Raw genomic sequence first — 27,500 nt, forward strand, 5'->3', positions numbered from 1 at the left:
CCTTGGTACTATGTGTTGGGATTTGTAATATAGTGCCGGCAATGTTACATCTCTATCAAACCATGGATGCATCTGGTGTCATAACCCAAAGAGGCAGTCTTCTGGAGTGGGGCCATCTTGATAGAGTTGATGCCAAGCTCGCGCCCGATCGGGTCTAGATCCACGTGTTTTGCTAATCATAATCTCCGAGAATCAAATCCCTACTTACCAATCCATCAGTGCATAAGAGGTGAGAAAGAATTGTGTTCATGGGTAAATACACTGAGTCAGCTTACTGCTGGTTTGCAAAATGAGTCACGTTGAATGATTATGTATCCGGACTGCTACTAAAAGTTGCAGCAAATGATTCTATCAGAGCAAAGCCATCGATTAAACCACAACGTATGCAAGATACATGATGACATAAGGAAATAGGTATTATATTCGCACATTTATGGTATCATGTAGTATACTATAGATATCTCTTGACGTAACAAGATCAGAATTAGCCCAGCTCGTATCGCTCTACCACCTGCGAACCCATTATCTCCTGCGGCGGCTTATGCATCTTTGTATCCAACTCCTTGGCCGCTTCACTGTGAGCACCTCCCGGCAATTCCGCAAACCCTCTAAACATTGACCTCCGCTGCTCTCCAACTGCCTCTTGGCTCGCTACGCGGCGACGGCGAAGACAAAATGCGATCGCTATACCCGCTGCGATCAACACTGCTCCACCGACTCCCACACCAACGCCAATTCCAATTTTGGCCCCGGAAGACAGGCCACCCTTGGAGCTACTCGAATTGTCGGTCGTTTTAATGCCCCAGTACTTAGCCCAGCTGTCCTCCCAGGTACCGTTAGAGGCGGAAAGCGACGTGTCACTCACTTCGATCCGAGTGATGTCTGCGCTGGCATAATCCGGGCCGGGTGCTTGTGCCAGGAACCACGTGCCAGAGTTGTTCCCGTTAAACCAGTTGACACCAACAAATGCGGACTGGAGAAAGGCTCGACCGAGCACCGGGGTCGAGGTCGTGAGGAAGCACGGAAAGTAGGTCACGTTTTGATCGACGAGTGGTTCTTGGAGCGTAAGATTGAGCTGGGAAAAGGGAATCTTGATGGTAATATTCTGATTTTTCACTCCATTCTTGTTGAAGACGAAGGAGAGGTATGCTGCAGAAGACGTGATATTCCAATAATCGCTGCTGCTGGTATCCCAAAAATATAGTCCCAAGCTAGAGTTGAAGGAGATCGGCATGGTGGAGGTGATGGCATCGCAAGTCGCCTGGGGAAGGTACATGTAGGGCTTGGTCGGATCGATCTGAACCGACTTGGCCTGGACGGAGCCACTGCTCTGAAGAAACAATCCACTTTCGTTGGTGAAGCTGAAGGGTGAGGAACCCGCAGCAACCCCAAGCCCAATATCCTTCAGTTCGAGTTCCAAAAGACCACTCGAAGAGGTTACTCCTTGGGCACTCACGTCTCCGATCACTCGGCTCTTATCGTAGCCACCCAAGACCAGAGAACCGGCAATCTCTGGGTCTACTGACCCGATATGCATTCCATACGAGTAGGACGGGATGTCGTTGGACGAGAAAAGCCACCCGGCAATCATGTTCAGAACGGTGGAATTGGAGACAGTATCCGAGAGGTACGGACCCCCCAGGGCCAGACTGCCAACCGAGACGGGATAGGCAATGCCATTGGGATAAGTCTGATAGGTCTGGTAGATGGCTTCGAAGCTCACATTGGGAACGACAAACGAGCCTAAGGTGACTTCATCGCCGAGCACAGATTCTTTGCTTCCGCCCTCCACGGCCCAGTATGTTGTTTCCCACGAGCTGGGAGTGGTGTAGGCGGTGGTGGAGGTGTTTTGGTTGAAGGTGCCAGCTTCAGCGGCGTAGCAGGTGGATGACAGAGTTTTGTTCGTGCAGAGAGTGCTCATCAGGATCATGCTAGCATAATTGGCACCGGGGTAAAGATCGACCGTTTGCTTGTTGCTGCCCACATCGACGGATACGGCCTGCCACGGGCCATCTGGACCGTAGGCCTGCGAGGACCAGCTCATTACATAGGGATTGGATGCAGAAGAGGTCTGCAGAAATACCCCCAATAGGGGGAGAAGTAGCGGTCGCATCATATCATGGATACTTCAGCAGGCATTAAACAGCCTGCGATGGGGAGGGAAGCAAAAGAAGAGAAAAAGGAAGGGAGAAGCTGCGAGACGAAGGATGACTGCTGGCCGAGGGTGAGACTATTAAACGAAAGAATGCGACCGGGGCACATTGCTGCAAGGCGGGCGATGGTGATGGCCTCGCAGGCCTGGAGCGGGTTGAAGGATTGGGTTTGGGTGTTGGGACTCCGCTGACATGCAGCTCAGCCATTCCTAATGAGGCATAAGAGATGTTCATCCGATGGGGATTGGCCCCAAGAGATGCTGAGAAGAGCTGAAGGATGCTGTTGTCAGATTTCCAGGTGGTCAGAAAGCGCAACTCTGGGGCTTTTCAGGGGGGAATAAACTTCCCCAACTCGATTCAGTCAGAGGACAGGAAAACAGGGTCTACAATTGCTTTGTTTTGAGTGTCTGTCTATCATAACCACCACTCGCACTACCATTGATATAACATGAGATGGTAGGATTTGGAAATCAAATCCGATGGCCGGGAAGGGGGTGGGGGCACCAACGCAATCGGAATGCTGGATGGATCAGCCATGAACCAGTCAGCTCTTTTGGCCCCCAAGTTGGCTCCCCCCAAACTTCAGTGAAGAGGGGCTGATTACCCCCTATGATTTGTTGTTTGTTGCCATTCATATCTGCGATGACTGATAAGAAGTGGAATGCCTAATTTTCCCACTAACTGTTCGATTCCCCGTATGAAATTGGACACGTCCAGCATCCAGCCGGAAGGCACCACGATTTCAATTCATTTCCCTGCTGCGGCCACATGGGGCGCCTGACATGATGCCTTTTCCTTATGAGACATAGATCTGAAGCTTGGTGTTAAAGCCAAATTGACGGGATGCAAAAATTGGTTGGCTGATGTTCCCTCGGGATAAGCGAGCATGTCGGATATTAGCCCTCGGTCCAGACCTATCTAAGTAGTCTAGCATCCTCTGCATAAACTTCCATACCTTCACAAGTCACAACAGTTCTGCTGCAGTGCTGGCAGCCATCCTAAGTTCGTTCGGTCGCAAAATGCACGGACCTAATCCAATTGCTCCACCATCAACGGACAACTCTCCGACGCCGGGTTATTATCGTCTGCTAGTTTATTCAGTTCGACAAGCTAACTGACTAGCTAACTGGTCTTGTCGAATTTCACGAGATCCATCACATGTTCATAAGGCTCGGTTGCTAATTACTGTGTAGTTTGTTACCCTACGTTCCTCTCTCTCTCTCTCTTTCCCTCCCTCAATCGATTTCTTCCTGCTTTTTCTTTCTCACAAATGTTCATGAAATTCCCTTTCTGTTCTTTCTCTTTTATCCTGTTTCAACTTCCAAATGAAAACCAGAACTGAGTATATCTTATGTCCAGCCAACTATATCTCTCATGCTTGATTACTGCGCCGCAGAGATGGTCAATATGATGGTCCCTCAAGCTATAGTATTCCAGCATATTCCCAGTAAATTTTAATAGATCAAGGTAAGAATGAGAGAGACAAAATCGAGTGAAACAGTTAAAGTAGTACCCAGCAGAAAGCCAACTTACGAACTGCAATATACTCTATCACGGGCAATATTCCACCTCCCCCTCACACCCCGTCCACTCAAAATGCACTACATCCACAATCCTCCTCAAAGTCCGCGGCTCCAAAAGACTTCTCGTGATATCCGCCAACCATGCCGCATGCATCGTAGACGAAGACCGACATGCTCCATACCGGAAATCCAACTCCGCCCGCGTCTGCCCTACCCGAGGACTCTCCTTACCTAAAGTCCCAAACGGAGCCAACGCCTCTAGCAACCCCCTATACGCCCGCCAATGGTCCCTCGACCGACCCAAACATTCGGCATCCTTCCCAACCTCAGAGACCTGCGTACTTACCTCATACACCTTATGATGCGAGCTCATCACAGCCCAATTACAAAATGCCATTAAGACATACGCGCACGTCGGATTCATCTGAACGGCAAGCGTAGCCGTCTCGAGACACTCGAACATTACCCGGTCCAAGTATTCGCACAGATTCCCTCGTACGCCGCGTAAGACAACATTCTCGCGCTGCTTCCGCGCGGTATCGCTGCGGAGGTCCACCAGGTCATTGATTAGCGTGCAGGCGATACTCAACAACGTGTACTCTGTCTCATTGACTTGCTGCTTCGTCCACACCGAGGCAGACGCCACAGCGAAGAACAGCCCTAGATCGACGTACCGATGAGCCGTCAGGCTGGTCATCCGGCTTCCGTAAACACCTGCCGGTAAACGGCCCCGTACATGGTCGCGGTAGTATCCGAGGACACGGAAATGCAGCATTGAAGCCATCATGTTGTCGAATGCCCATTCGGAGAAGAACCCCGAGAGCACGCAGAGCTTGAAGAATGCTACTGCGGCTGCGCCAGTCTGCTGTAGTACCTTTAGGGTTGCTTCATCCGCTACCTCGCAGTAATCGGCGACCAGGATATCATTACCTGCGTCTGCAATTGCGCGGATTAGCCCGTCATGTGCGGGATCACTGTGAATGGCGCCGAGTACAAAGTAGTACTTGGCATCAGTGCAAAATTTGACGTTTTCAGCTGTAGTATACAGCTGATGGCGGATAACGTCGGTGGTGTCATTTTGGGAATTAGGTCGGCGATCCGGCGCCCGGATTGAGTGGAGCTTGGTGACTTCCGGTGGCCACTGGCATGTGCTTGGGAAGGCTTGAACGTCGGCGTTGGCCAAGAGAACCTCGGATACGGCCTCTATGAGGATCTTGGGCGTGAAGAGTGATGTCATGTTCCATTCGGACTTTCGCGCAAGGACAGTTTGAAGTGCCTGGTGCGTATTGCGGATGGCCATGCAATCGGCGCGTTCGACAATGCAGGCTATGTCTGCATCTGCTGGAACTGGGTAAAGGCCGTTGCAGGTGCAATTTGAGTTTGGGCTGTAATCTGCGGACGCGAGGTTGGTCACGCTGCAGCTGGGGGCATCGACGCCACCAAGGCGTATCTGCACGTTGGCCATGGATCGGCGAAATGACGAAGCCACCCCCTTGAGAGCGCTGTAGCTTGGAAGAGGAGAAGAAGATTCCTGGAGGAACACTTTAAATTGTTCAGTAGGGGAGGGGTCGGTAAAGTCTTGGTCGAGGGTGGGATCAGGCTCAGAAAGCCATATGTTGACCCATGAGAGATAGAAAGAATGGTGAATTTTGGAAACTGGCTTGCTGATGATGTTCCCCATGGTCTGCTATAAAAATAAGAAAGCCAAGGATGTTATGATTGGTAGGGGGAGGGCAAGAAGATGTCCACTACCTTATGGGGTACTCATGACACCTTTTTATACCATAACAACAATCATGATGGCCGTATCCAAAGTCAAAACTCAGTCACCCTTTCATCTGTAGCGGTCACTTCAAGGCCATGAACCTTGTTCAGCAGCATTGCAAGTGTCAGCTTAATAGGCAATGATTGATCGTCACTTTTCCCGTCGGCATAAAGTGCCCCCAGATATGACGACCAATGAGATTGCATGCCGTGCACCCTTCAAGCATAGAAACGGAGCACAGAGCCTGAATAGAAGAGAACTATGCTTCTGTCATGTGCCAATGGGCTTCCAAGTAAAAAGTTTCAGCTTCAGGTGCCGTAAATGGCAAGACTATGTCCCAGCTAAGCGCGGTGACACAGATTGCAGGTCCTGCAAGGGCCCAATCAAGAGTTTGTCTCAGAAGGACATAACCAGCTGGCATTGCGTATGGGGCGTAGGTTGCAGCTGAAAAGTTTCTGCAGTCCGCATAGTTTCCCTTTCCCCTTCACCGCACGATCAAAAGCAAGTTGTTCGATGCTTTTTTGCCGCCCAACGAGCACGGCCCCACTGTTCTTAAAAAAAGGCAAAACGGGGTTGAGAGAGCTGAAGAATGCATGTTCATCACACCGAAGCACTGCATAGTTCAGCTGGAGGTTTGCTCAGTAGCTATCGCCTTCTTTGTTGCATGCCAGTATTTAATATGCTCGAGTTCGTTACCAGTCATTTCTCTATCTATCATGCACTGGAACAACAACCACAACATAAGCAATATGAACAAGGCGGAAACTCCATCGGGTTCTTTTTCCGATCTCCACTCGACAGCCGCAATTGGTTTGTCGCCCGCATTAGTGGGACTCCTAATGGGCATCTATTTGCTTTGGTATCTCGGAGGGTCTACATTAAAAAAGCAGAGCACCACCAGCCAGCCACCTATTGTCGGATACCGAAGCCTTTGGGAACCTACGTGGTTGGTGCGACTTCGATTTATCCGGGGAAGCAGAAAAATTATCGGCGAAGGGTACGAGCATGTGAGTGACTTACAATCCCTGAACTCTGTCAGGTCATGCCCGCTGACATCTCCTCTAGTTCAAAGATACCATGTTCAAAGTGCGGCGAGTCGGGACCGATGTTCTGCTCGTCTCCAGCAAATACATGGATGAGATTCGTACCTTGACCCGCGATGCTACGGGGTCTGTGCCCCCTCTCGTCCAGGACTACCCTGGTGAATATACGCATGGCATGCCCTTCTTGCGTAGCGATCTGCAGAATCGAGTCCTTCAACAAAAGCTTACTCCAAACCTACCCTCATTGGTTCCAGTCATGATTGAGGAGCTGGAATTCGCCATGCAAATGGAGATGCCTGACTGTGCTGGTTTGTAGTCCGTCCAATCATACCACGAACAGTCTGCTAACTGATACCAGATGACGAATGGACTACGATCGACATCATGCCAATCCTCTCACGAATAATCACTTGCATTGCCTCCCGCATATTCCTTGGGCCCAAGGAGGGCCGTGATGAAGAGTGGCTTAGAGCCACCGTGGAATACACCAAGAATCTCTTCCTCACGGGCATGGCACTGCGCTTCTTCCCTCGCCTTCTCAGACCATTTGTTGCTCCGCTTCTACCGTCCTACCACCATCTATGGCAGAATGTGGCGACATCTCGTCGCATAGTCGGCGAGATAGTACGTGAGCGTAGAGAAATCGAGGCTGCAAAGCCGGCAGACTACACTAAGCCTGCAGATATTTTACAATGGATGATGGATGCAGCGACCGGCCAGGAAGCAGAGCCCGAAGACTTAGCCCAGCGGATGTTGATTCTAAGCGTGACATCTATCCACACCACAACATTAACCATGACTCAAGCTATCTATGATCTCTGTGCGCACCCAGAATATTTGGACCCCCTTCGAGCCGAAGTGGTAGATGTGCTACGTGCCGAAGGCGGCTGGGGCAAGTTGACGGTCAATCACTTGCGCAAGATGGACAGTTTACTGAAAGCGTCTCAGCGTTTTAATCCCGTGTTTCTGCTTATGTCACAGCTGCCCACCCTATCCCATGCCCATGACTAACAACATCAGTAACCTTCAACCGAATCCTCCCAAAATCAATCACCCTCTCCAACGGAGTCTCCGTCCCAGTCGGCTCCCGCATTGCTGTCCCCTCTAATGCCATGTTGAACGATCCCTCTAGAGTGCCAGGCGATGCGCCAACTTCCTTCGACGCCTTCCGCCACGCGCGGCTGCGCGAGGAACCAGAGAATGCCCAACGGCACCTCTTCGTCATGACCGATCATAATAACCTCGCTTTTGGCTACGGGAAGTTCGCATGTCCTGGGCGGTTCTATGCTGCTAATGAAATGAAAATGATGCTGGCGCATATACTCATCTGCTACGATATGAGGTTTCCGGATGGGTGTGGCAGGCCTAGGAACTTTACTATTGACTCGGATATGTATCCTGATCCTGCTACGCGGTTGCTTATTAGTAAACGGTCTGGAGTTGAGGAGGGTATGGAGGAGCTTCTAACGTCTGTTGCTTGAATGGCTGTTTGATTTTGTTTGTACTTGTGAGACTGGAGATAATGAAGGGCAGGTTGACTAATTGACTGAGTTTAACGTCTTATGACCCACGGAATTGGGAGATTGGATCGTTGCCTCACATGTGAATCTATCTCTTCATTCGGTGACGTACAATATACATAGCTACCTGAGTCGAAGTTCGTCGGTCGTATTCCATCTATACACTGGCTGGCCCATTTGCAGTCAGGAACCCAAAGTCAGCTCCCAGATGCGCCTGGTTGACCTCCCGCTCATAAAGCCCCCTATATCCCCTTGTATGCTGCCTCTTCGTCCACGCCGATTCCTCCGACTCTGTGAGTGCTTGATTTCGCTGTTTAATTCTTTCCTGAAGCTCCTCCTCACTAATATCCAGTTGCAGCAACCTAGCCTCCACATCACAGACAATCATGTCGCCCGTTTTAATAACACCGAATGGCGACTCCGGTAGTGCAGACTCAGGAGAAATATGCAAGATAATTGTCCCCCCAGCCGTGCCAGACATTCTCCCATCCGATATTCTCAACATATCTGACACTCCCTGGGCTGCCAATTTGCGCGGAATTGGAATCATACCCGCCTCGGGCATTCCAGGGTTTCCAATCGGTCCGATACCCCGTAGAACAAGAACAGAATCCGCAGTTACCTCAAATTCAGGATCATCCAGTCTCTTAGCGAGATCCTGGGGGTTCTCAAACACCACTGCGGGACCTCTATGCCGTAGGAGGCGTTTATCTTTGGAAGCGGATGCCTTGATGACGGCTCCGTTGGGGGCTATATTGCCCGCTACAACAACTAATGAGGATGACGGACAGAGCGGATCGGAGAGTGTTCGGATGATCTTGCGCGAGTACTCGAAGTCCCGGAACGGTGTTCGGTTTAGTATATCTCCTAGCGTCTCGCCCGTAATCGTCATCGCGGTTTCACGAAGTAAAGGTCGCAAGCGATGCAGAAGACATAGCATTCCTCCGGCGTTGTGGAAGTCGGTCATATAGTTGTCTCCGCTGGGCTTCAAGTCCACGAGGAGGGGGGTGTTCCGGCCGATTTCATCAAGTGTATTGAGATTGATTGTGCCGGTGAGATCAGGGTGTCGGTTGATAATGGCCATCAGGTGAACCATGGCATTTGTTGAGCCACCAATGGCCTGGAGAACAACAGCGGCATTGTAGAATGAGTCGGCTGACAGAATTTGTCGTGGTGTTCTCTTCTCTTTCGCAGCGGCTACTGCGTCAGCACCTGTCTGTTCCGCTATACGCAGTCTTGCAGCCGATACAGCGGGTGCCGAAGCGCCCTGCAAAGGGGTCAGTCCTAATGCGGCCGTGATACACGCCATTGTGCTTGCTGTGCCCATGACACCACACGTTCCAATCTAGAGACAATTAGCTGTGATCTATGTAGAGAAGACAGGTTGAGCGAACCGTTGGTGCGAGCTCCTCATTAATGGAGGTGATCTCTTCGACGTCTATAGCCCCCGCGCGAAACGAAGCCCAATTGTTTCTGCAATCGGTACAGGCTCCAATTCGCTTCCCTCTGTGACTTCCAGGCATCATTGGCCCAGTCAACAATGGCAAAACGGGCTTGTTTGCCGAAATTCCTCCCATAATCTGGGCTGGGACCGTCTTGTCACAACCTGCAGGTATTAGCATCATTCGACTCATGGGGAATAGATGAAATACCTCCAATCATAATACAAGCATCAACCGGCTGAGCGCGGATCATTTCCTCCGTATCCATGCTCATCAAATTGCGAAGGAACATACTCGTCGGATGCGAAAATCCCTCGTGTAGACTAATGGTCGGGAAGTCGATGGCAATACCACCATTAAGATGGATGCCTCGCTTGGCGGCTTCGATCAACTGCGGAGTGTTGCCATGGCAGGGGTTGAAGCCAGAGCCGGTGTTGATTATGCCAATTATAGGCCGTGACAGCGCATCCTCTGAGTATCCTAATGCTTTGATGAATACCTTCCGCAGGAACAGAGAGAAATGGGCATCCCCGTAAGATGTCAGTCCTTGTCGCAAACCTGTGGTAGAGGTGATTGGTTGCTGGAGGTTGTAATCCTGGTTCTCAGGCTCTGTTGCTTCCATATTTCCGGTCATGTTTTCTTACAAGATCCTTTGAAACAAGTTCGGATAAGTGTTTTCTCGCATTGACGCTGTTCTGGTGTGGGATTTATAAGGATGACAATGATGGCATTCGGCAAAGCATCGTAGCCGAAGTCAGCGGATCAGCTCCGTCGAATGCGGCAGCGACCCGTTCACCTGGGCGGACATCACGCCAGACTGTCTCCATCCCCACATTGTAAGATACAGGGGAACTCGAAGCTTTGTGGGGCACTGGGTATCTACGGGTTGCTCTTCTTTAAGTTATTTGTAAATGTTAATCCGGGGTAATGGGGTGTGGGGTGATTCAGAGTTGGCGGATACCCTCCGCAGGCGGGGTTGTGCTTCTATATCAACGAGGAGGCAAGCTTATAAGAAGGACATAAGGAAGAGGATTATGTGCTGCTGTGCTCTTGGGATACTCGCGGCATAATTTTAGAGGGGCTATTCATTCGTATATAGTATCGCTCAGTCTTTTAAAGGAAATATATCTTCCAGTCGCAACCACGATGTTCTGGCAAACACCAAAATCAATCCAATACGCCCAATTATTCCTTGTCGTTGGCCCAGCCTTCATCCTCTATGGCTATAACCAAGCCGGCCTCTCGGCTCTTCTTGAGCTTCCTGATGTGATTCACTACTTTCCCCAGATCGATACCGTTAACACCCATGGGGCAACGGAAGCCCGGAACTCGACAATTGAGGGTCTCATCAATGCGTGTTTACAACTAGGCGCTCTTGTTGGCGCCTTATCCTGCTCCCTTCTCAGTGATGCCGTGGGTCGAAGACGCAGCATCTTTATCGCTGGTGCTTTTGCCGCAGTGGACCAGATCCTCCAATGTACTGCGTTCTCTCTTGCCCAGTTTACAGTGGGCCGTATCATACTTGGCGTTGGGGTTGGTCAACTGAGTGTCATCGTTCCTGTATGGCACTCTGAGAGCTCCTCAGCTGGTAAAAGAGGCCGTAAGGTCATCACCGCTGGCATCTTCATTTGCGTGGGATTCGTCCTGTCCAGTTGGATCAATCTGGGAACCAGCAAAGTTTCATCCCTACACTGCAGTGGCGGCTTTCGCTAGCCATTCCTGTCATCTTCTCTTTGACTATCTGTATTTTTATTTTCACTCTTCCCGAATCCCCGCGCTGGTTAGTTCAGAAATGCCGTTTAGAGGAAGCAACCGATGCCCTAGCGAGGCTGAACGGCAGGTCCACCGATGACGAGAATGTCCGGGCCGAGATATCGCATATCAATAGTTCCCTCGATACGGCTCCTAAGTTGTCCCTCCGGGAACTCATCCGCACAGGAGACCAGAACCGATACCTTTACCGATTTGCCCTATGCATCGCCATCCAAACGCTGCAGCAACTTGTCGGTGGCAATCTGATCTCGATCTACACCACCAAGATCTTCCAAGAGAATCTACATCTCACCGGAGATATCCCGGCAATTGTCGCCGCCAGTTCCCTCACCTTTAAGTTCTTCTGTTCATTCATCTCATTCGCTGCAGTCGATCGTCTCGGACGACGGGTGATTCTCGTGGTGAGCGGAACTGGCATGTCAATTTGCATGATCGCTATGGCTGTTTCAACTAGCTTCCCTGCCTCCGACCATGCTGCATCCATCACTGCAGCAGTGTTCATATTCCTATTCAACTTCTTCTATCCAATTGGCTTTCTGGGTGGCAACTTCCTGTACTGCACGGAAATTGCCCCGGTCCATCTGCGCGCTGCCATGTCCTCCATCTCTACCGCAAACCTTTGGCTGTGGAACTTTATCATCACGATGATCACTCCAACTGCACTGGACACTATTGGATGGAGATATTACATTGTTTTTGCTGTAACATGTGCCTGTGTTCCACTGGTTGTTCTTCCTTTTTTCCCTGAGACCATGAACCGTAACCTCGAACTGATCGATGGGGTTTTCAAAGAAGCCCGTACGATCTGGGACATTGTTCCCATGGCTAGACGACTGCCGAAGGGGGATGTTTGGACTTCTGTAAGCTATGAGGATGAAAAGAAAAACGAGTATGAAGTGGCTAGTGCGGAGCAGAAAGAGTTCGCTTGACGCAAGAGTACTACTATCTGGGTCAGCATTCAATATCAACACACCATAGTTACCTCCCACACCGATATCACGAACACAATTCTACCTACTCCAACCCCTTAATCAACCACCCCTTACAATGCCAATCCACCTTCAGAATCTCACCCATCTCACTCTCCACAATATACAACGTATCCAAACTACCACTTTCCCCCACACCCCACGTCAGATTCGTTGTACTCGCCCCTTTCTCACTTTTGATGACTATCTTCATCTCCCCACTCTTATCATGCACAAACACCCTCCCTAAAGTCGAATGCGCCACTAGAATATTCCCCTCACTATCAATCGCCATCCCATCCGGCCCACCTATCCCATAATAACTCGCAAACCTCCCTACCCTCTGCACCGACCCACCCAACATGAACGGCACATACCAGATAGAATTATCTCTTTTATCTACTACTACTCCCCGATCTGAGCCCGCACCGGGAACATTCCGAATCCTTTCTATAGATGATCTATGTCTTCTGCCCCCATTCCGCCATCCTCATCCTCCTCCGCACCATCATTCAACCCTATAACTTGGCAATCCCAATTTAATAGTGTTTCCATTGGGAGTAGCAATCAATATTTCAGGAATAATTTCTTTTGAATGCCGATGATGTTGCTTGTATATTACTAAATAGAGTTCTCCCGAAGAATAGATAGTAATCGTAACTGCAGATACAGGCCGGGTTGAGCTCTCTTTAGTCTCTCCGATCCCGACTGCATAGCCGATTTTTAGACGCCGAAAGATTAGATAGGAATTTTGGTATAAGCTTGTTGTCAGAAATATGACCCGTAATATTCTTCAAGAGATATCAAAGATATCGTTGTTAGAAAGTCATAAGGTTATATGTAGTGCTGATCTAAGAATACATCAATGCCATGAGCCTTAATCACCTATATGAATGAGAAACCAATTCCTAATTTGATAGATAAAAAACCTTCTCTTTTTAGGTAAGACTTTCAGTTGAAGAGATTCATCCATAAGTGCATTTGTGAGGGTTTGTTGTGTCACATGCGCCGGTGGTGGAACTTTACTGTGACACATCACGGGAGATGGGCCGAGAATAGTTAGAAGCTATATAGTTCCTGAGACAGCAGATTCCCGACGCGGGATGAGCAAGCTTGCCTGGACCAGCTGCATCCTTACATTTTATGAAATAGGCCGATTACCGCGGTTAGGAGATATATACTACACAACATATTGTCCTGATAATGCAGAAATCTCATTGCATTCATTGGCTCTATAACCCATCTAACTCGGTTTCTGTCCATACACGACTTGTCTGCGAAGTGTTAGAAGTATGCCAGTAAGTACGGAGGAAGCTCACCGACATTTGCAAATATCCCTCAATCTTACCCTTTAGTGCCCGACGCGCAGAAGCGCACATTAGCACAGTTTCCGTGAAGTTCTTCCCAAGATGCTTCTCCAGTAGTGTGAAGCTGTACCCTTCCAGCCCTGTCGTCCAGTTTTGTATGATTCTTTCCTTCAGTTTATCGCGGCCCTTAGTGCATAAAGGTATGTCGTAATTACGTTCAGTGATGTTGGTAAATCCATGCCGAGTGAGTTCGGCTCCGAAGTGAAGAGGAAGATCCATCTGGCGACCATCTCTGGCCTGGGCTGTCGCCATCTCCCGGATGTAATTGTGGAATGGGCTATCTTCTCCAGGGTTATCCAGTTGCACTCTCATATCACGTATCTCCACCCAACCGCCTGGAGCGCAGCAGCTAATATTATGAGTTAGTCTGGCGGACAAAATCCCTACTGATAGAGCATTTACCTATATGAACCTTCCAGTAGGAGCGACAAAAGCTGGCGATCACCCTGAATCTGATTAATATGAACAAGGTCGATATTTGTGTATTGGGTATGCCAACCTGGTTGGCAGAGGTTGTCGACCCAAAACTCGCAGTTCGGTGGTACCCTATATCATTAGTGGGATGAAGTTGAAAGCGCCAAGCCTCACAATGAAGACATACCATTCATCTTGCATATTTACTAGATCAATGCCGCGAACCTAACTGGTCAGTTTCTCTTCTTCAACGCGGGCCATAATCAGACTTACTGTCGACGAAGGATATCTTTCTGCTGTATGATATTTTAGTAGTTGAATGGAGAACATTGGAAGGTACGGCTTGGACGTACCACATTCCATAGCCCAGCAGCCAGTGCCGGTGCGGATATCAAGAACGCTTCGCGGACTCTCTATAGGGGCGAGGTATAATCTATCGTCGAAAAGCTCACGCAGCAAAACGTGTTGTTCCTCTATGTCAATTATTAGCTTAGAAAGCTGTAGCGTCTCAGATAGATACCCATACCTAGTCTGTCTTTCTCTATCTTCGACTTATTAGCTCCCGCATTCCAATGCAGGTAAGGGACTCACCTCGTCAATCGGCCACGGATGCTGCTCCAAATGTGTCAAAGAATAGCGCCGACCATGTCTGTACAAATTTGGATGAGGTTCAGTGTCGAAGCTCTCTGTCTCTCTGTCTTTCGGTCAGTGATTGTTGCAAATAGTGATCAAGACATCAATACGTACTCCCGCTCTGATTCATGGTCTAGTGTGTCTGAGTCTGACATATTGTCTCCCATAGTTGTAAATACCCACTTCCTAAGTGACTAAACACCAGAGCAAAGAGAATTTCCCTTGTCCAATCCATGGGTCTAACAGTATTTAAACTTCAAGATAGAATCACAACATTTACTCTGCGCCTGTCACTTGGAAGAAAAAGGTTCAGGCACGAACCGCGGAAGCGCATCCACTTCCGATAAGGTTCGGTGTGTCACGCGATTTGCATCGGTATTCGAACAACCTTACTCCGGATTATTCCAGCACCTGCAGGAAATAACTGCCTTACAGCAGTCATCCATTCACCCATTATACTATATTCCTTGTGGCGTGGCTAGCGAAGCAAGTGACTGAAGTCCCACAACGGAAGGAGCCGGGGCCTGAGCGGTTGCTAATTCAGTTCGACTGCATATTCGCTTCCTTTTGATACCTATGGCATCTCCATGTGTGACAGCATGTCAACGGAACTTCCACACTTACACATCACACTAACCCATCACGAGATGACGGAAACTTACATTCGACTGAGCGCTTGAACTCTCTGTAGAGCACAGACTCTATAGTACAGCTTGATTCGAAACCAGACCGAGTCTATTCAGGCACACCAATGCGCCCTGATCACTAAGATGCAGGGCACAGTATCAAACAAAATGACGACAAGGCCCGAGTTATCTCCAGTTCACCCGATGACCCATCGGGGATCACCCGCACAGCACATCGGGAACCATCGATCAAGCTTGTTTTGTGCTTCTATCGTGCAGACGCCACCTATCATTGGCGGAACGCGCAACCGGAAGGATCGATATGCAAGGTTAGCTCATCAGTGGGCCTTGGGCGCGATTCTATCCCTGAAGAGGAAAAAGGTAGCCGATAGATAAACTGTGGACAATAGGGCGGTCGATCATTTCTAGCCGGGGTCTGCAGGATTTGCCACGCAAGTTGAGGCTATATTATGTGCTTATATAACGGCTATAGCTGCCAAGCATAGGCCTAGAATCAGCCTTCTTTTTCACAGGGGACTTTTGTTCTAGATTTTTCTTCTTTTCGTTGATGGAAATTTATGTGTCGGTATTGGGTGAAAATAACCTTATTTTCGTGATTGAAAAAACGAAATGTGAGATCATGCTTTAACGATCGCTGTGACTAACCAGTAAAGAGTATCTCCATGAAGGCAATGATATTGACACTATCTTTAGTCGGAAAAGCTATTGAGACATTTTAGGTCTCTGGATATGTAGAGAACACAATGCCCTTATTTGCCTCTCATCCTGTCCCCTGAGATCGCTAGTACTGAGGCTGAGGCGCTACTAGTTCGAGCCCACTTTGAGGCGGGATCCAGGCTTTCCCAGGCCTTAGAGGATAAGCCTCCCTTGATCTTTGATTCGAAGTAATCCACCTGGCATAGTCAACGAGTTCAGGCAAGTGGGTGTGTTCTAGTCGGCGTAAAGGTATATTAGGGCTGCGTAAGGACGGGAGAGCTGTTATGCAGGGTTCAGAAGAGCAGCATAGGCGAGCCAGACGACCACCTGCATAAGCGCTGGGGTTAGTGAGGCTGTGGCTCATCTGACTACAAGAAATTGGACGAAGAGTAACTTGAAGCTAATCAGCCTGTTTCTTAGTATGATATTTGTTGGAATTACGGTTACGGCTCGTTTATGAATTTTACTCGAACGGGGCATCACATTATAATTGCATTTCCAAATATAGCCTCAACTCATAGTGTGGGTAAAGTATGAATGTATAGTCATCTTCGCTGATGTCTCCACATTTGGGCTGGACAAGATAAAATCGTCAATAATCATCACAATGCTTCGCTATTTCTCTGATTTCCAATACCAGGGACCCGCAGTCCCGCTTGCTATAGACCAGGATTGCCAGTTTCGCTAGGTCGAGGTCAGTATCCTATCCCGATTGTAATATTCAACGGACATAATATCTGGACACTGAAGTATTATATCGCAGATGCTCCGATTGCTGTGCTCTTCATGCTGGAAACTTAGTCATATATCAGGGAAGCACGTCATATCCTGCTTCCCTGTGAATAAGTCCTGATCGAGCAGATATCAAGAATCCCCCATTGCCAGCCATTACTTACTTGCAGGCTGCCTTAATGAGAACCAACCTAAGTCTTCTCCCTTTGACGGATACCAGATGTATGAGTTATGCGAAAGGCGCAATATGTGTGGGCGTGTTCTCCCTATATTTTATACAGATAATCATTTTCTCGCTGTGGAGATTCTCAAATTCACGCAGACGAAGGGATGGCAATGGCATGTGCAACACAATGGCAATTTGACCTCAATCCGTAGATTTCTCGTCGATATAGCGACCTGCCTCTTTCTTTTGGGAATTGATAGGTTTATTTTATGTTAAACACAGCCTGACATATCAAGCGAGATTGTCGCTGTCAGTGACTGTGTCAAAGCCACCCGGCTCTCAACTTTCTCCGTCGGAGTTTGTTAACGCGGTTTACTTTCCGGTAGACGATTGTAGGTACTGAGAACAACAATATCTGCTCTGCGTAGTTTCCAATACCAGGCCACAAGGACGAGTCCGACGAACGTGTACAGCCCTCGCGACGACAGTCGCAAGGGATAGGGTTTCCACTATAATATAAGTGCGCGCATTCGTGCAAAAGAGTCGGCTTACCCTTCGCAGAGGTGGCGCTGCTTCGAGTACCAGAAACATTCCCACATAGCATCGGTATTGCATATTAGAGTTGCACAACCCTACAATATGCAACATAAACCTGACAGGAGCAATTTGGTGATGGTGGTGATGGTGGTGGGTAGCGCCGCTGGCGCGAGAATGGCGAGCCATCAATTCTGACGATGTTTGTAATCCCTTGTCGCCTCGTTAGCTCAAATAGATGATTTCGAATTCGCGATCTCTGCAGATATGTCAACCTGTGGCGGACTGACGGCATGTTCATCGCAGTAAAGGAGCGCCGCTCTTCTTAAGCAGATGTGAAGTGGAACTTCGCTGGTCCGTAAGTTCGTCAATGCGCAGCCAATAATGGGCAAAAGAACGGACGCTATCTCAAAATCTTTGTCTGTAAATGAAAGTCTGAGGGCTCTTCGAACCCTATCTTAGCTATCAGGATTGTAAAAGAGTGTTTTGGCTTCGGTAGGCAAATTTCGATGTCCTTCTCTGTAAAGTGTAAATCTTCAGCCGATGAGTTTCCAACACTCCGCACTGGGGTGGCGGCACCTATGAAACCTCCCGCCGATATCAGAACTGGTTAAATCTGAAGGTCTGTTAGCTCGGCATACTTCTTAGCAAGGACACTATACATACACATGGTCAGCAGTCTTTGAAAGTTCCCATTGGGTCGCACCAATGCCTTTCGCAATGGAACGCTTTGGCAAATCCCTCCAGGATCGTTTACATCCGATAGCCACATTGCCAACCAAGAGGGTGTATTGATGGATGGCATGTTCTTCCTCATCTGCCTCGCCCAAAATATGTCGGAATAGCTTGGAAATGCTCGCCCTTTCTTCCTCGCCTGCGACGATGTTTTGCAGCGCACATCCATGCACAACGGAACATTCTGGCCGTGGCGGTGATGTCAGCTAAATGCCTGGTCCTCGTCTGTACTTATGGCCTGCGCCTCCATGATAATCGTGTGCGCGGCTCGGTGCAGTGTAATATTTTGGCCGCAGGTTTTGATTGTATTGATGAATATGCCTGGGGCATGTATACCGACGTCCAGCTTCCATGATCTCGGTGATTCTATGATGCCCATGATAATTTTTGAGTGTTCTGATTAATGTATATTATGTCCAACTAATTAGTCATTATCGATGCTTGCGGCGGCGATAGTAGACTTTATGATTGCTGTGAATACCTGATGCTTTGAATATTTATGCTTTCCGTATATCATGCTCTTCATGCGAACATTTTGTTTCGCTGATGAATCTCGTAAGTGTCGCATGTTTTAGTAGCCAACTCAATCGTCCACTGCTCGGAGTATCAAGGTCTCCTAGACCGATTCCTATTCAGGTCAGGCTCGCTGTCCGTTGGTATTGTTCCTCTCCACAAGGGAGGAAGCATGTTTTTGTCCTTGGGCTATAGATTGCGCTCTCTTTTGTTTCAAGAAAATGTCCCGACTATATCAAACGAGAATCGAGGCGATCTCGGCGGCTACTCCCTGAATACCTGTGGATTTCTAGTCGGTTAGCACTAATTTCATCCTGGTGTTAGTAGGTCCATTCCGTTTCATATGTGTCTTTGCGTGCAGGAAACTGACGACGCATGATTCTCCGCACTGTGTGCGAGAGATAGTTCAGTCTGGTCTCTCATTTGTTTGCTCCCCGCGCAACATTAAACCCCTTTCATAGCAAGAGACGCGCTTCCATAAGGCAGAGACTGTGTGTCTAGATACAGTCAGTTCACAAACCTGCTGCATTAGACAACAGCACGAAAGACGAAGATCCCTTGGACTCTGAGGTATGTTCTCTCTTGCCATAACAATGCTTCGATCATGTGAACAAAGACCATATTCAACGCAGTGGTTGATATATGGTTTGTGGATTTAATGCATGCTAGGCCTTGTATGCACGAATCATCCCGGTCAGGGAGTTGGTGAGGGCTATTAATTGAGAAAAGTTTATCACAGCTGTTAATGGCCTGACCATTGGTTACCATATCAAAGCACCAGCCAATCCTCACAGCAACTGTAGTCCCTTAATCTATTATGGTTTCATTGTCTGTCCATCCAGACTATGTCCATTTCAGACTCATGAGACATGGACCATCGCAAGGGCGTTAACAAGTTCGTTGTCCCACTTAAGCTTCCCACCCATACTGCATATAGTATGACGAAATTAGATCTTGTAGAAGTTCGTCTAAGTCAACAGATCAGTCCAGGTCCACTCATATCAGAGAGTAGGAGATAATCCAACTTTTCAAGGAGCTCGCCATCAGGTTTGTGCAGGATTTGGCTTCTCACGCACTTGGCATAACACGGATCCACAAGATATTATGGCAGAAGCTCCAAAATCATATTGCAGTTTAGACACACGGATCGATTCCAGAGATATGCTGTCGATCCCGCAGTGCTGGGATGTCTTTCTCGAGTGTAGCTAACAAGATGGTGGCTGTGAAAATATGTCCATATTTGTATTTCTTGCAGTAACTGTATACCAATCCAATGTTAGTATCATTCTATAGCTGTAAGCTATAATAATAAACAGATACGAACTGGTGTAGGGGGCATACCATTCTGGTTCTTCCAAAAGCACATGTGCCCACCCATTCGCCCCCGAGCCATGTCTTGAAAGGAAAGCCAAGGACAGCCACACCACATTCGGTGTATGTGATGGACGACTAACTAGTCAATTCTGTTCAGATCACTAATTTCGTCGGCAATTTCCTGCATTGCTGTCGCTACCGATATACATCCCCAGGGAATGGAGGTTCTTAGCAGAGGCCATGGTGGCCGCACTAACAGAAGCAGTAGCAAGCCGAGTCGATAGACTTGTTTGAACTTTATTAGGGCAACCATTATGCGTTGCATTTTGGAAATGATCGCTAACCACATAGCAGAACCGCCCCGCCCCCCCTTCCCCCCCCCCCCGGGCGGTGTAAGAGCAACCAGAGTGCACATTTTGCCAGTGCCGTCAGGTGAAAAGTAAAGAAAATCATCTTTTCAAGGTTCAACGGTGATCGTAACTCAGATCTGGCTGCCTGAAGCTGCCTGAAGCTGCCTGAAGGCGTCTATCTATCCGGCTGCTTCATATGATGACAGAGAGTAGGTTAGTTTTCTGGCGTATCTTCCGTCCATTGTATGTTTGCATATAGTATTGTTAACCGTTATATGTCGTTGTGCTCTCTATTTACTGTTCGAGGCAGTAAAGTAAACAAAGTTTAGAATCTCGTCTTCGGGACCAGGTTCCAGATAATTGTGGACCACTCGCTGGAGAAAGATGTTGCAAGTGACAGTGGATCTATTTAATCGGATAAATGTGTGAGAACATAAGGTCCAATATAAGTGAACGATTAGATAGTAAATACTCTATGGAATGAAATGTCTAAGACGGTTGAGATTCTGCTCTGGTTGAGTAGTGGATTATGGCATGGATCATGCTTAGTATCAATAATCTTATATACTAGGTTCGATGGTATAGGATTTTTTGCTAGGAAATGATGTATGAAGGGAGAAGATATGGAGGAGAGGAAATGTTAGTCTTTTTGTATCTGAGAAAGAGGTCGGTAGTAATTCAATTGGGCTTTGACATCTATTCAATCGCGGACTAATTCATCGATGCCTTGTGTGGTTGATCACTGATACCAGTCATGCAATGTATTCCATGGGATAGACATTCAATATGTGGCGAAATGAAGGGCTACACTTCACTATTTCGGGACCTGCTGTCCTTAGGGTTAGACCCGGCGTGCACTCTAATAAAAAAGCTAGGGGCATCCCAACTAATGAATTATCGATTATAGAATCAGCTAGACATTAGTAAAGTGTAATGTATCTTCCATCAGCAGTACTTTTATCGACAAACTAAATAAGACTAGTCATGCAGTAGGTATCCGGCATCACATAAAAGATTAATCAAGAAATGAAGGCATCATGACAATATTATACACGTCGAAGAAGAAAATATTCATCCTGCGCCCACTAGTATGATCATGGCAGGCTGCCCTATGCGCTGGGCTCAGTCTTGGAGGGGTAGAACCAGGCGGCCACGGCTATGATGAGGTACATCATCATTAACAATACGCCCTCTAGCCAGTGCGACTTTCCGTCGGCAATGAGGTAGTTGACCTGCGAGGGTTAGTTGATGCCGACATGTAGCGTAGGGTGAGAGACATACCAAAAGAACGGCCACGAATAGAAGGATCACCTGGAAAGCATCGAAATACAGAGTCATATCGTCGTTACCTGCTTCTATCAGTATCACATCATACCCGTCTAGTCAATCAAACTTACCCATGCCCCATCCAATCACGATGATCAGCGGAAGCACCAATAGCGCAATCTGCATGCTGGATCCGACCGCCACACCAATGGCCAGATCCATCTTGTCCTTGCATGCCACAGTCACGGCGGTGGCGTGCTCAGCCGCATTACCCACAATAGGCAGAAGGATCAATCCGACAAAGGTCTCAGAGATGTGGCCTTGCGTTGTGAGGGCGTCGATCGAATCAACCTAAACAATTAGTTACATACTTAAAAGACAGAGAGAAAAGGGTGGCTTACCATAAATTCAGCGCACAGAGCAACAAAAACAGTGGAGATAACGAGGGTCAGGACAGCCACGAGGACGCTCAGCTGAGGCTCTTCCTCTTCATCGTCCGGTTCCTGCAATTTCACGTTCTGCGCATGCTCACCCGCCATGGAGGCGGACATCTTGCCGATCTGCGCGATACCACGGCTGGCATCACCTTCGTTCACCTTTTGCCGTCTCTTCTCCACCTTGGGACTGGGGGCGTTGTAGATTTCCGTGTGCGATTTGAGCTGGAAAAATAGGTAACATCCGTAAACGACCAGCAGAATGACACTGGTGCCTGCAAAATGTAAGCTTACATACGACCACTTTTGGTAAGGTACATACCTCGTGACAGGGGTGCGACTCCCGTATCGCCAGCTGGAATTTGTTAGCTGCGTCAGACGAACGATCCTTCGAAACTCACCATCGGACCAAGCGTGGAACGCTGTGGGAATAATCAAACTTCCCACGGCCAACGCTAGCAAACTAGCGGCAGTCTGAGCAACCACGGGATTGAAGTGTTGCTCGAGACGGTCGATACCACCAAAGAAGAAGCACATGCCCATGACCAGAAGCAGGTTAGAGAGCATACTTCCAATCAGAGATGTTTGGACGATGGTGACTTCATTGTCGACCAGAGCGATGATGGCAACAATAAGTTCGACCGCGTTACTGCATCAGGTTAGATCAGGAAAAAAAGTAGATGGAGAATAGAACTTACCCGAATGACGCATTGAGCAGACCTCCAATTGTCTCACCCGTGCTGTGTCTTCATTAGAATAATCCAGTCAGAACTTTGGATCAACATACCGCATGGCAATCTCTTCTGTTGCGTAACTCAACATGGCTGCAAGGGGACTGTTCATGTTAGCTGAGTAGTCGCACAGGGGAGCGAAGACCTACATGATCGCAATAAAATTAACCACAAAGACGGCCACTGGGCTGACACCATTGACATAATTCAACGCAACTATCAAAGTCAGTACTGCAGATTAAACCTCTGGTGAGCTACTTACTTCCAACAGGCGCGGCGAGAAGCAAAACATTAATCCAAGAATTGAAGATCGTAGCCTTCAGCTGTCCCATGACGGTGAATTTCTGCTTCTTTTTCATCGGCTTGTCCGAATCAGTGGTCAACTGATCATCGTCGGGCTTGAAGGTGTTGCTCAAGAAGGTCCTTCTCTTTCGCGGGCCCTGCAGGTCTTCGGGCTCATCCTGACGCGGAACATTGATTGGAACTTGACTATGCATGGAAGGGTCGGTGCCGACTTTGTCATTGCTGTCGCGTCCAACCAAATCAGTGCCAGCAGACTGAGGAGGGAAACTGTCTGCATGCTCAGGGCCAACCAGGCCATCAGTCATGTCTCTCCGTCGCCGACGCTCCTCGGATAAGCGTACTCCGCCTTCAGACAAGACGGGGGTGAGTCGGTTTTCCAGCTGGATAGAATTGGTGCGTCGGGGCTGTCTGCGAAACTTCTTGAAAGGGTTGACCGAGGATGGTTCGCCCTCCTGGTCATACCAGGCCAGTTTCCTGGCATGTCGTTTGTAGATATCTAATGCCAAGATACATGTTAGCGACGGTCGCGGGCGGAAAAGGGGAAGAGAGAATACATACGCATGTTAATAGGCGTGAACTAGTTATCGATGTTTGATGGAACAAAAACAATGCAGGGGTCTGGGGATCTATGTACTAAATGATAATTAGGCACCATGTCAGCGATGATATATAAGAGACAAAATTAGAAGGGCGATCGACGGAGCCGCGTTGTTGAGAGGCGATGAATGCACATGGCGTCCCAACAGCGCGGTACCAGCAGTGCATCCATGCTTGGTCCAATAGGCAAGACAAAGAAAAGCAATAGACTTACTGACGTGGAGTAGCCAAGTGATAGACTAGACAGCAAAAAGAGCCCTTGTTGGAGGCTCAAGTGTGGCTGAAGTGGATTCGTGAAGACTCCGCCTCGAGTGGCTGTCAAAACTACTACTGTTGAGCTGGAGGGGATTCAGTTTGGTTTGCGACAAACTAACTGCGCCGTCGGAGATATTCTAAACTGGGTCCGATGCTGATGCGATAATTATAGGAAGAAAAATCAAAGAGCGAAAAGGAGGGACGTCGCGCGCAGCAGCAGCCAGCGATGTAATATATAGAAAAAAGCCTAATATTGCGGGAATGCAGCAACACGGGGACTGTGCAATGACAACGGTAAAGAGCGACAACAGAGCCCAAAGCAGGACTGGATGAAAAGAATGACACCTCACAAACTGCAAGGGCAAGTGCCGACAGACACACAGAAATCTCACACACAACGATTGAAAGGAGAGAACTGCACAGGAGAGTTCCAAGTTAATTGTCGTCACAATCTCTCATTATTTGGTTAGAGTTGCTGCACTTGTCGGGCACAGCCACAAACTACCGCTAGTCTACGCACAGGCAGGCCTCTCATTTGCTGGATCCTCCCGATTGATATTTGATAACCCCCAATTGTCCCCATCGGCAAAGAGGCATCCCGCAAGCTCAGTGGCTACCCAGTTGGCGAGTGGATGGAGCTTTGGTGATTCCAGCCCCTGGCGCTTCTAGAGAAGGCAATTGACAATCGGAGAACCCCCAACAAGCAACCCGCCAAGCCCAAGATTGCCTCCGAACTAACGAAATTTGGCTTCGCATTTGCGAGCGGAGTGCAAAATTCATCATGATGATGTCCTGGGTTCTTGGCTGATCCAGGGGCACAAAGAGCACAAAGGGCCCGACAGGAGGAAATTTCACCCTCATCGGGCCTCTATTGAGAGCATGCTGCCTGTCTGTCAGGTAGGACAGGAAGGAGATCTATATATATTGGGCAGCAGTATGGCCATCACTAAACGCTGTTGCAAAGTCTCTTTGAAGGTGAAGCGCGACAGAATGGCCCCATTTGCCAGAGGATCTGGTGGTCGTCGTAATCAAAGTTAAAACTTTGGCGAAGCAATTGCGGCCCCCTGGCTTGTTTCGCGCCGCCCCATGTGGTACCCCCTGATTGGTGAGACATCTTACTCAGATATTAGATAAGTGGTAAAGTGCCTGACCGCCACATATGTGGCTGTTGGTGACTGAGCCACATTTATCAGCCACATGATATCCAGCACACTGCCACAGGCACCGCCACAAGTAGTCAGGCCAGGCTGCTCCCACATGGCTCATAAGTCACTGTGAGGTCAGGCAGTCCTATTGAACATGGCTATCTCCGTCAGTGTGATCCATCTGCCGCCGTTCAGAGAAGGAACCTCCGTTACCCTGGGGATAGAGAAATGCACATGTTGTGCTACCCAGCTGACATTCTGACCAGGCGTCAACCGGTTAACATCTTGTCGATCGGGAAATGCAACTCCGACCACAATAGACAGACAACAAACCGAAGCGCCGGAAAAGTGCACACCAGGTCCTACAAAGACATGTCATGCAGAGTGGTGACCCTAGCCGGTGCAAGGTGAGGACTGCGACAGATGAATCGGCCGCAGTTGGTAGCCATCTCCCAGTGTGTGGAGTCACACAACACAGCGATCGTGGCGCCTACAAGCTCCAGCAGAGCAAGCCGATGACGTCCAACGGTGAACGGCAGGCTGGATCGGTGAGGCCGCCCTCCAGCCTCATACCAGATGTGGGGTGATCCCCCTTGCTTTAAAGGATGGGGTTGGAGGGGAGAATGAGGTCATGGCTAGATGACGGATAAATGATGAGGGATGGCAACACCGACAGAGACACGGTCAGTATGGGTGGACGAACACAGACACCATCGAAGTAATAAGGAGAAGGTAGCAACAGAGAGGCGAAAGCAACAGGCAGTGGACGGGCTGTTATTGGGTTGGCTAGGAAGCCGCTCGATGATCTTTCAAAGCTTGGTATCCCGTGTCTTTGTTTCGGCAGCCGATCACAGCTGGTGCTTCCGGATTGGGGACGGGCTGGCTTCGTTTCTTCGTAGTAAGTACGGATTTCTTTGACTCCTGAGTGCTGCGGCATTTCCAGTCCAACAGACCCCACGAAAGGGTGCCTCAAAGAGAGGCAGACCATACTGTGTAAGCGAGTCAGACTCCTGCTCCACCGGAAGCAAAGCTATTGAGGACTGTCTGAGAATGACGGAGGTTTATTTAAGCCGGACAGCGACTATTCTCCCAATTTACGTCAAACACTATAGATAGACACGGCTAATCCGGAAGAATGATTAGAAGCCGTGGGAAGCAAACGTGGATACAGTGTACACCAATGCAGATGAAGCGATGCGAGACAAGCAATGATGAAGCTCCATCGGAGTGGGTTAGAAGGAAGAGGAAAACCACTGCAATCAAAACAAAATAGTAATAATAATAAATAAATAAAACAAACACTTGGTGAGACGATCAATTGCCATCCATGTTTCATTCTCCTGGACATGAATTGTGGATCCCAGAGTTGGGATTTGTTACCTTAAACTTACCTAGCCTTACATTAGTTTACGGCCCCTCGGGGATGGTCAGGGCCGCCAGACCCTTAGACCCTGGCAGGGTCCGAGGGTTCTCTTCCCTTCCCCATTACCGTCTGATACACGGTATGGTCAAATTACCACCGCAAAACCAACCATTTCGATGCGCTCTTGGCATTCTTGGCAGAGGCCCGCTCAGTCCGGCAGACTCCTCTTTTTGGCAGTGCCAGCGCTGCTTACAGGAGAGGTTTCAGTGGAAGGTGTCAGAAGTCATGGAAATAGTACCAGAGTGTCTGACTTGGTCCATTGGATGTGTCTCAATGCTTGAAAGTGTGTATTTAAAACCAACCAACAACTAGATTTCGAGTCTCGAGCAGTTTTCCATCTTCCCGTTTCCCATCTTTGGCCCTGAGGATGTGCAGTGAGTGAGCCGTCCAGGAGAGAATCCCAATAAACAGACGCCCCACAGCACGGAGAGGGAGGAAGGGCCTGAGAGGTCAATTTCCCAGCGACAGGGACGGAAATGGCGAGAGGATGAGCCCGGGAGTTGCCCAGTTGGATCGGGTCAGGAACAAGGAACCAGGCTCGGCATGAGTCTGGACCCGTCAGAACACTGTATTACCGCCCGTATCAAAACCCCCGCCAGGGTCCTGAGCCAATCATCCCACAGGGTCCTGGGGCTAGTTTCACCCTTTCAGCCCACTCGCTTTCTTTCTCTCTTCTGTTTCGCTCGTTAACCCATGGTCCTTTCCAGCCAGTGCTGGTTTTTTTTCAAAGTGGAATTGAATTTACTCCAACGCCCACATGAATGCTTGACGGGAAGAAGAGATTCACAAGAAAAAGGCTTGTCTATGGAAATGAGAGACGATCCATGACACTGCCACATGGAAGAGTCAGATGGTAGCATTGGAACTAGTAACTATGGAAGTGAGAAGGATAGTAGGATAGCCCCATGGGCCGGACAATGGATTGTCCACCCTGGAGATCAACATCGACCGGAACTCCAATCACAGTGGAATTTACTATTTTTACAGCGGAGGGCGTCGTAAGCCAGAACATCCGACAGGCACACAGCCAACAAACGATGGATACTGATAGTACTGAC

The 27,500-nt window shown here is 48.8% G+C and overlaps 7 protein-coding genes across 7 annotated transcripts; 2 read left to right on the forward strand and 5 right to left on the reverse strand.

The window, feature by feature from the left end:
* Nucleotides 1–416: 416 nt before the first annotated feature.
* Nucleotides 417–2,252, reverse strand: BO87DRAFT_377584 (acid protease). The gene has a single exon (XM_025623587.1). The coding sequence runs from the start codon at nucleotides 2,042–2,044 to the stop codon at nucleotides 485–487; it is 1,560 nt and encodes a 519-aa protein (XP_025478448.1). The 5' UTR covers nucleotides 2,045–2,252; the 3' UTR covers nucleotides 417–484.
* A 1,452-nt stretch (nucleotides 2,253–3,704) lies between these two features.
* On the reverse strand, nucleotides 3,705–4,913 carry BO87DRAFT_361284 (uncharacterized protein; the record flags this gene model as incomplete). Its single annotated transcript, XM_025621582.1, has 1 exon — nucleotides 3,705–4,913. The coding sequence occupies one exon, from the start codon at nucleotides 4,911–4,913 to the stop codon at nucleotides 3,705–3,707; it is 1,209 nt and encodes a 402-aa protein (XP_025478449.1).
* Nucleotides 4,914–6,190: 1,277 nt separating this feature from the next.
* On the forward strand, nucleotides 6,191–7,965 carry BO87DRAFT_407628 (cytochrome P450; the record flags this gene model as incomplete). Its single annotated transcript, XM_025626093.1, has 4 exons — nucleotides 6,191–6,448; nucleotides 6,507–6,792; nucleotides 6,843–7,433; nucleotides 7,505–7,965. 4 exons carry the CDS (start codon nucleotides 6,191–6,193, stop codon nucleotides 7,963–7,965), a joined length of 1,596 nt encoding a protein of 531 aa, XP_025478450.1.
* Nucleotides 7,966–8,161: 196 nt separating this feature from the next.
* BO87DRAFT_407629 (dihydroxy-acid dehydratase) lies at nucleotides 8,162–10,068 on the reverse strand (the record flags this gene model as incomplete). The annotated part of the gene is made up of 3 exons (XM_025626094.1): nucleotides 8,162–9,349; nucleotides 9,399–9,610; nucleotides 9,657–10,068. The coding sequence occupies 3 exons, from the start codon at nucleotides 10,066–10,068 to the stop codon at nucleotides 8,162–8,164; spliced, it is 1,812 nt and encodes a 603-aa protein (XP_025478451.1).
* A 524-nt stretch (nucleotides 10,069–10,592) lies between these two features.
* Nucleotides 10,593–12,148, forward strand: BO87DRAFT_397972 (sugar porter family MFS transporter; the record flags this gene model as incomplete). The annotated part of the gene is made up of 2 exons (XM_025625349.1): nucleotides 10,593–11,092; nucleotides 11,125–12,148. The coding sequence occupies 2 exons, from the start codon at nucleotides 10,593–10,595 to the stop codon at nucleotides 12,146–12,148; spliced, it is 1,524 nt and encodes a 507-aa protein (XP_025478452.1).
* A 1,282-nt stretch (nucleotides 12,149–13,430) lies between these two features.
* BO87DRAFT_427077 (uncharacterized protein) lies at nucleotides 13,431–14,756 on the reverse strand (the record flags this gene model as incomplete). The annotated part of the gene is made up of 9 exons (XM_025627389.1): nucleotides 13,431–13,461; nucleotides 13,511–13,903; nucleotides 13,957–14,100; nucleotides 14,156–14,193; nucleotides 14,242–14,264; nucleotides 14,322–14,441; nucleotides 14,495–14,513; nucleotides 14,560–14,662; nucleotides 14,716–14,756. 9 exons carry the CDS (start codon nucleotides 14,754–14,756, stop codon nucleotides 13,431–13,433), a joined length of 912 nt encoding a protein of 303 aa, XP_025478453.1.
* A 6,641-nt stretch (nucleotides 14,757–21,397) lies between these two features.
* Nucleotides 21,398–23,584, reverse strand: BO87DRAFT_387735 (hydrogen/calcium exchanger domain-containing protein; the record flags this gene model as incomplete). The annotated part of the gene is made up of 11 exons (XM_025624826.1): nucleotides 21,398–21,520; nucleotides 21,570–21,637; nucleotides 21,686–21,905; nucleotides 21,956–22,263; nucleotides 22,311–22,343; nucleotides 22,390–22,637; nucleotides 22,687–22,728; nucleotides 22,776–22,823; nucleotides 22,869–22,935; nucleotides 22,982–23,518; nucleotides 23,581–23,584. The coding sequence occupies 11 exons, from the start codon at nucleotides 23,582–23,584 to the stop codon at nucleotides 21,398–21,400; spliced, it is 1,698 nt and encodes a 565-aa protein (XP_025478454.1).
* Nucleotides 23,585–27,500: the final 3,916 nt, after the last annotated feature.

The sequence above is a fragment of the Aspergillus neoniger genome (genome assembly GCF_003184625.1).
Source record: "Aspergillus neoniger CBS 115656 unplaced genomic scaffold BO87scaffold_21, whole genome shotgun sequence".
In the NCBI taxonomy this organism is placed as follows: Eukaryota; Fungi; Ascomycota; class Eurotiomycetes; order Eurotiales; family Aspergillaceae; genus Aspergillus; species Aspergillus neoniger.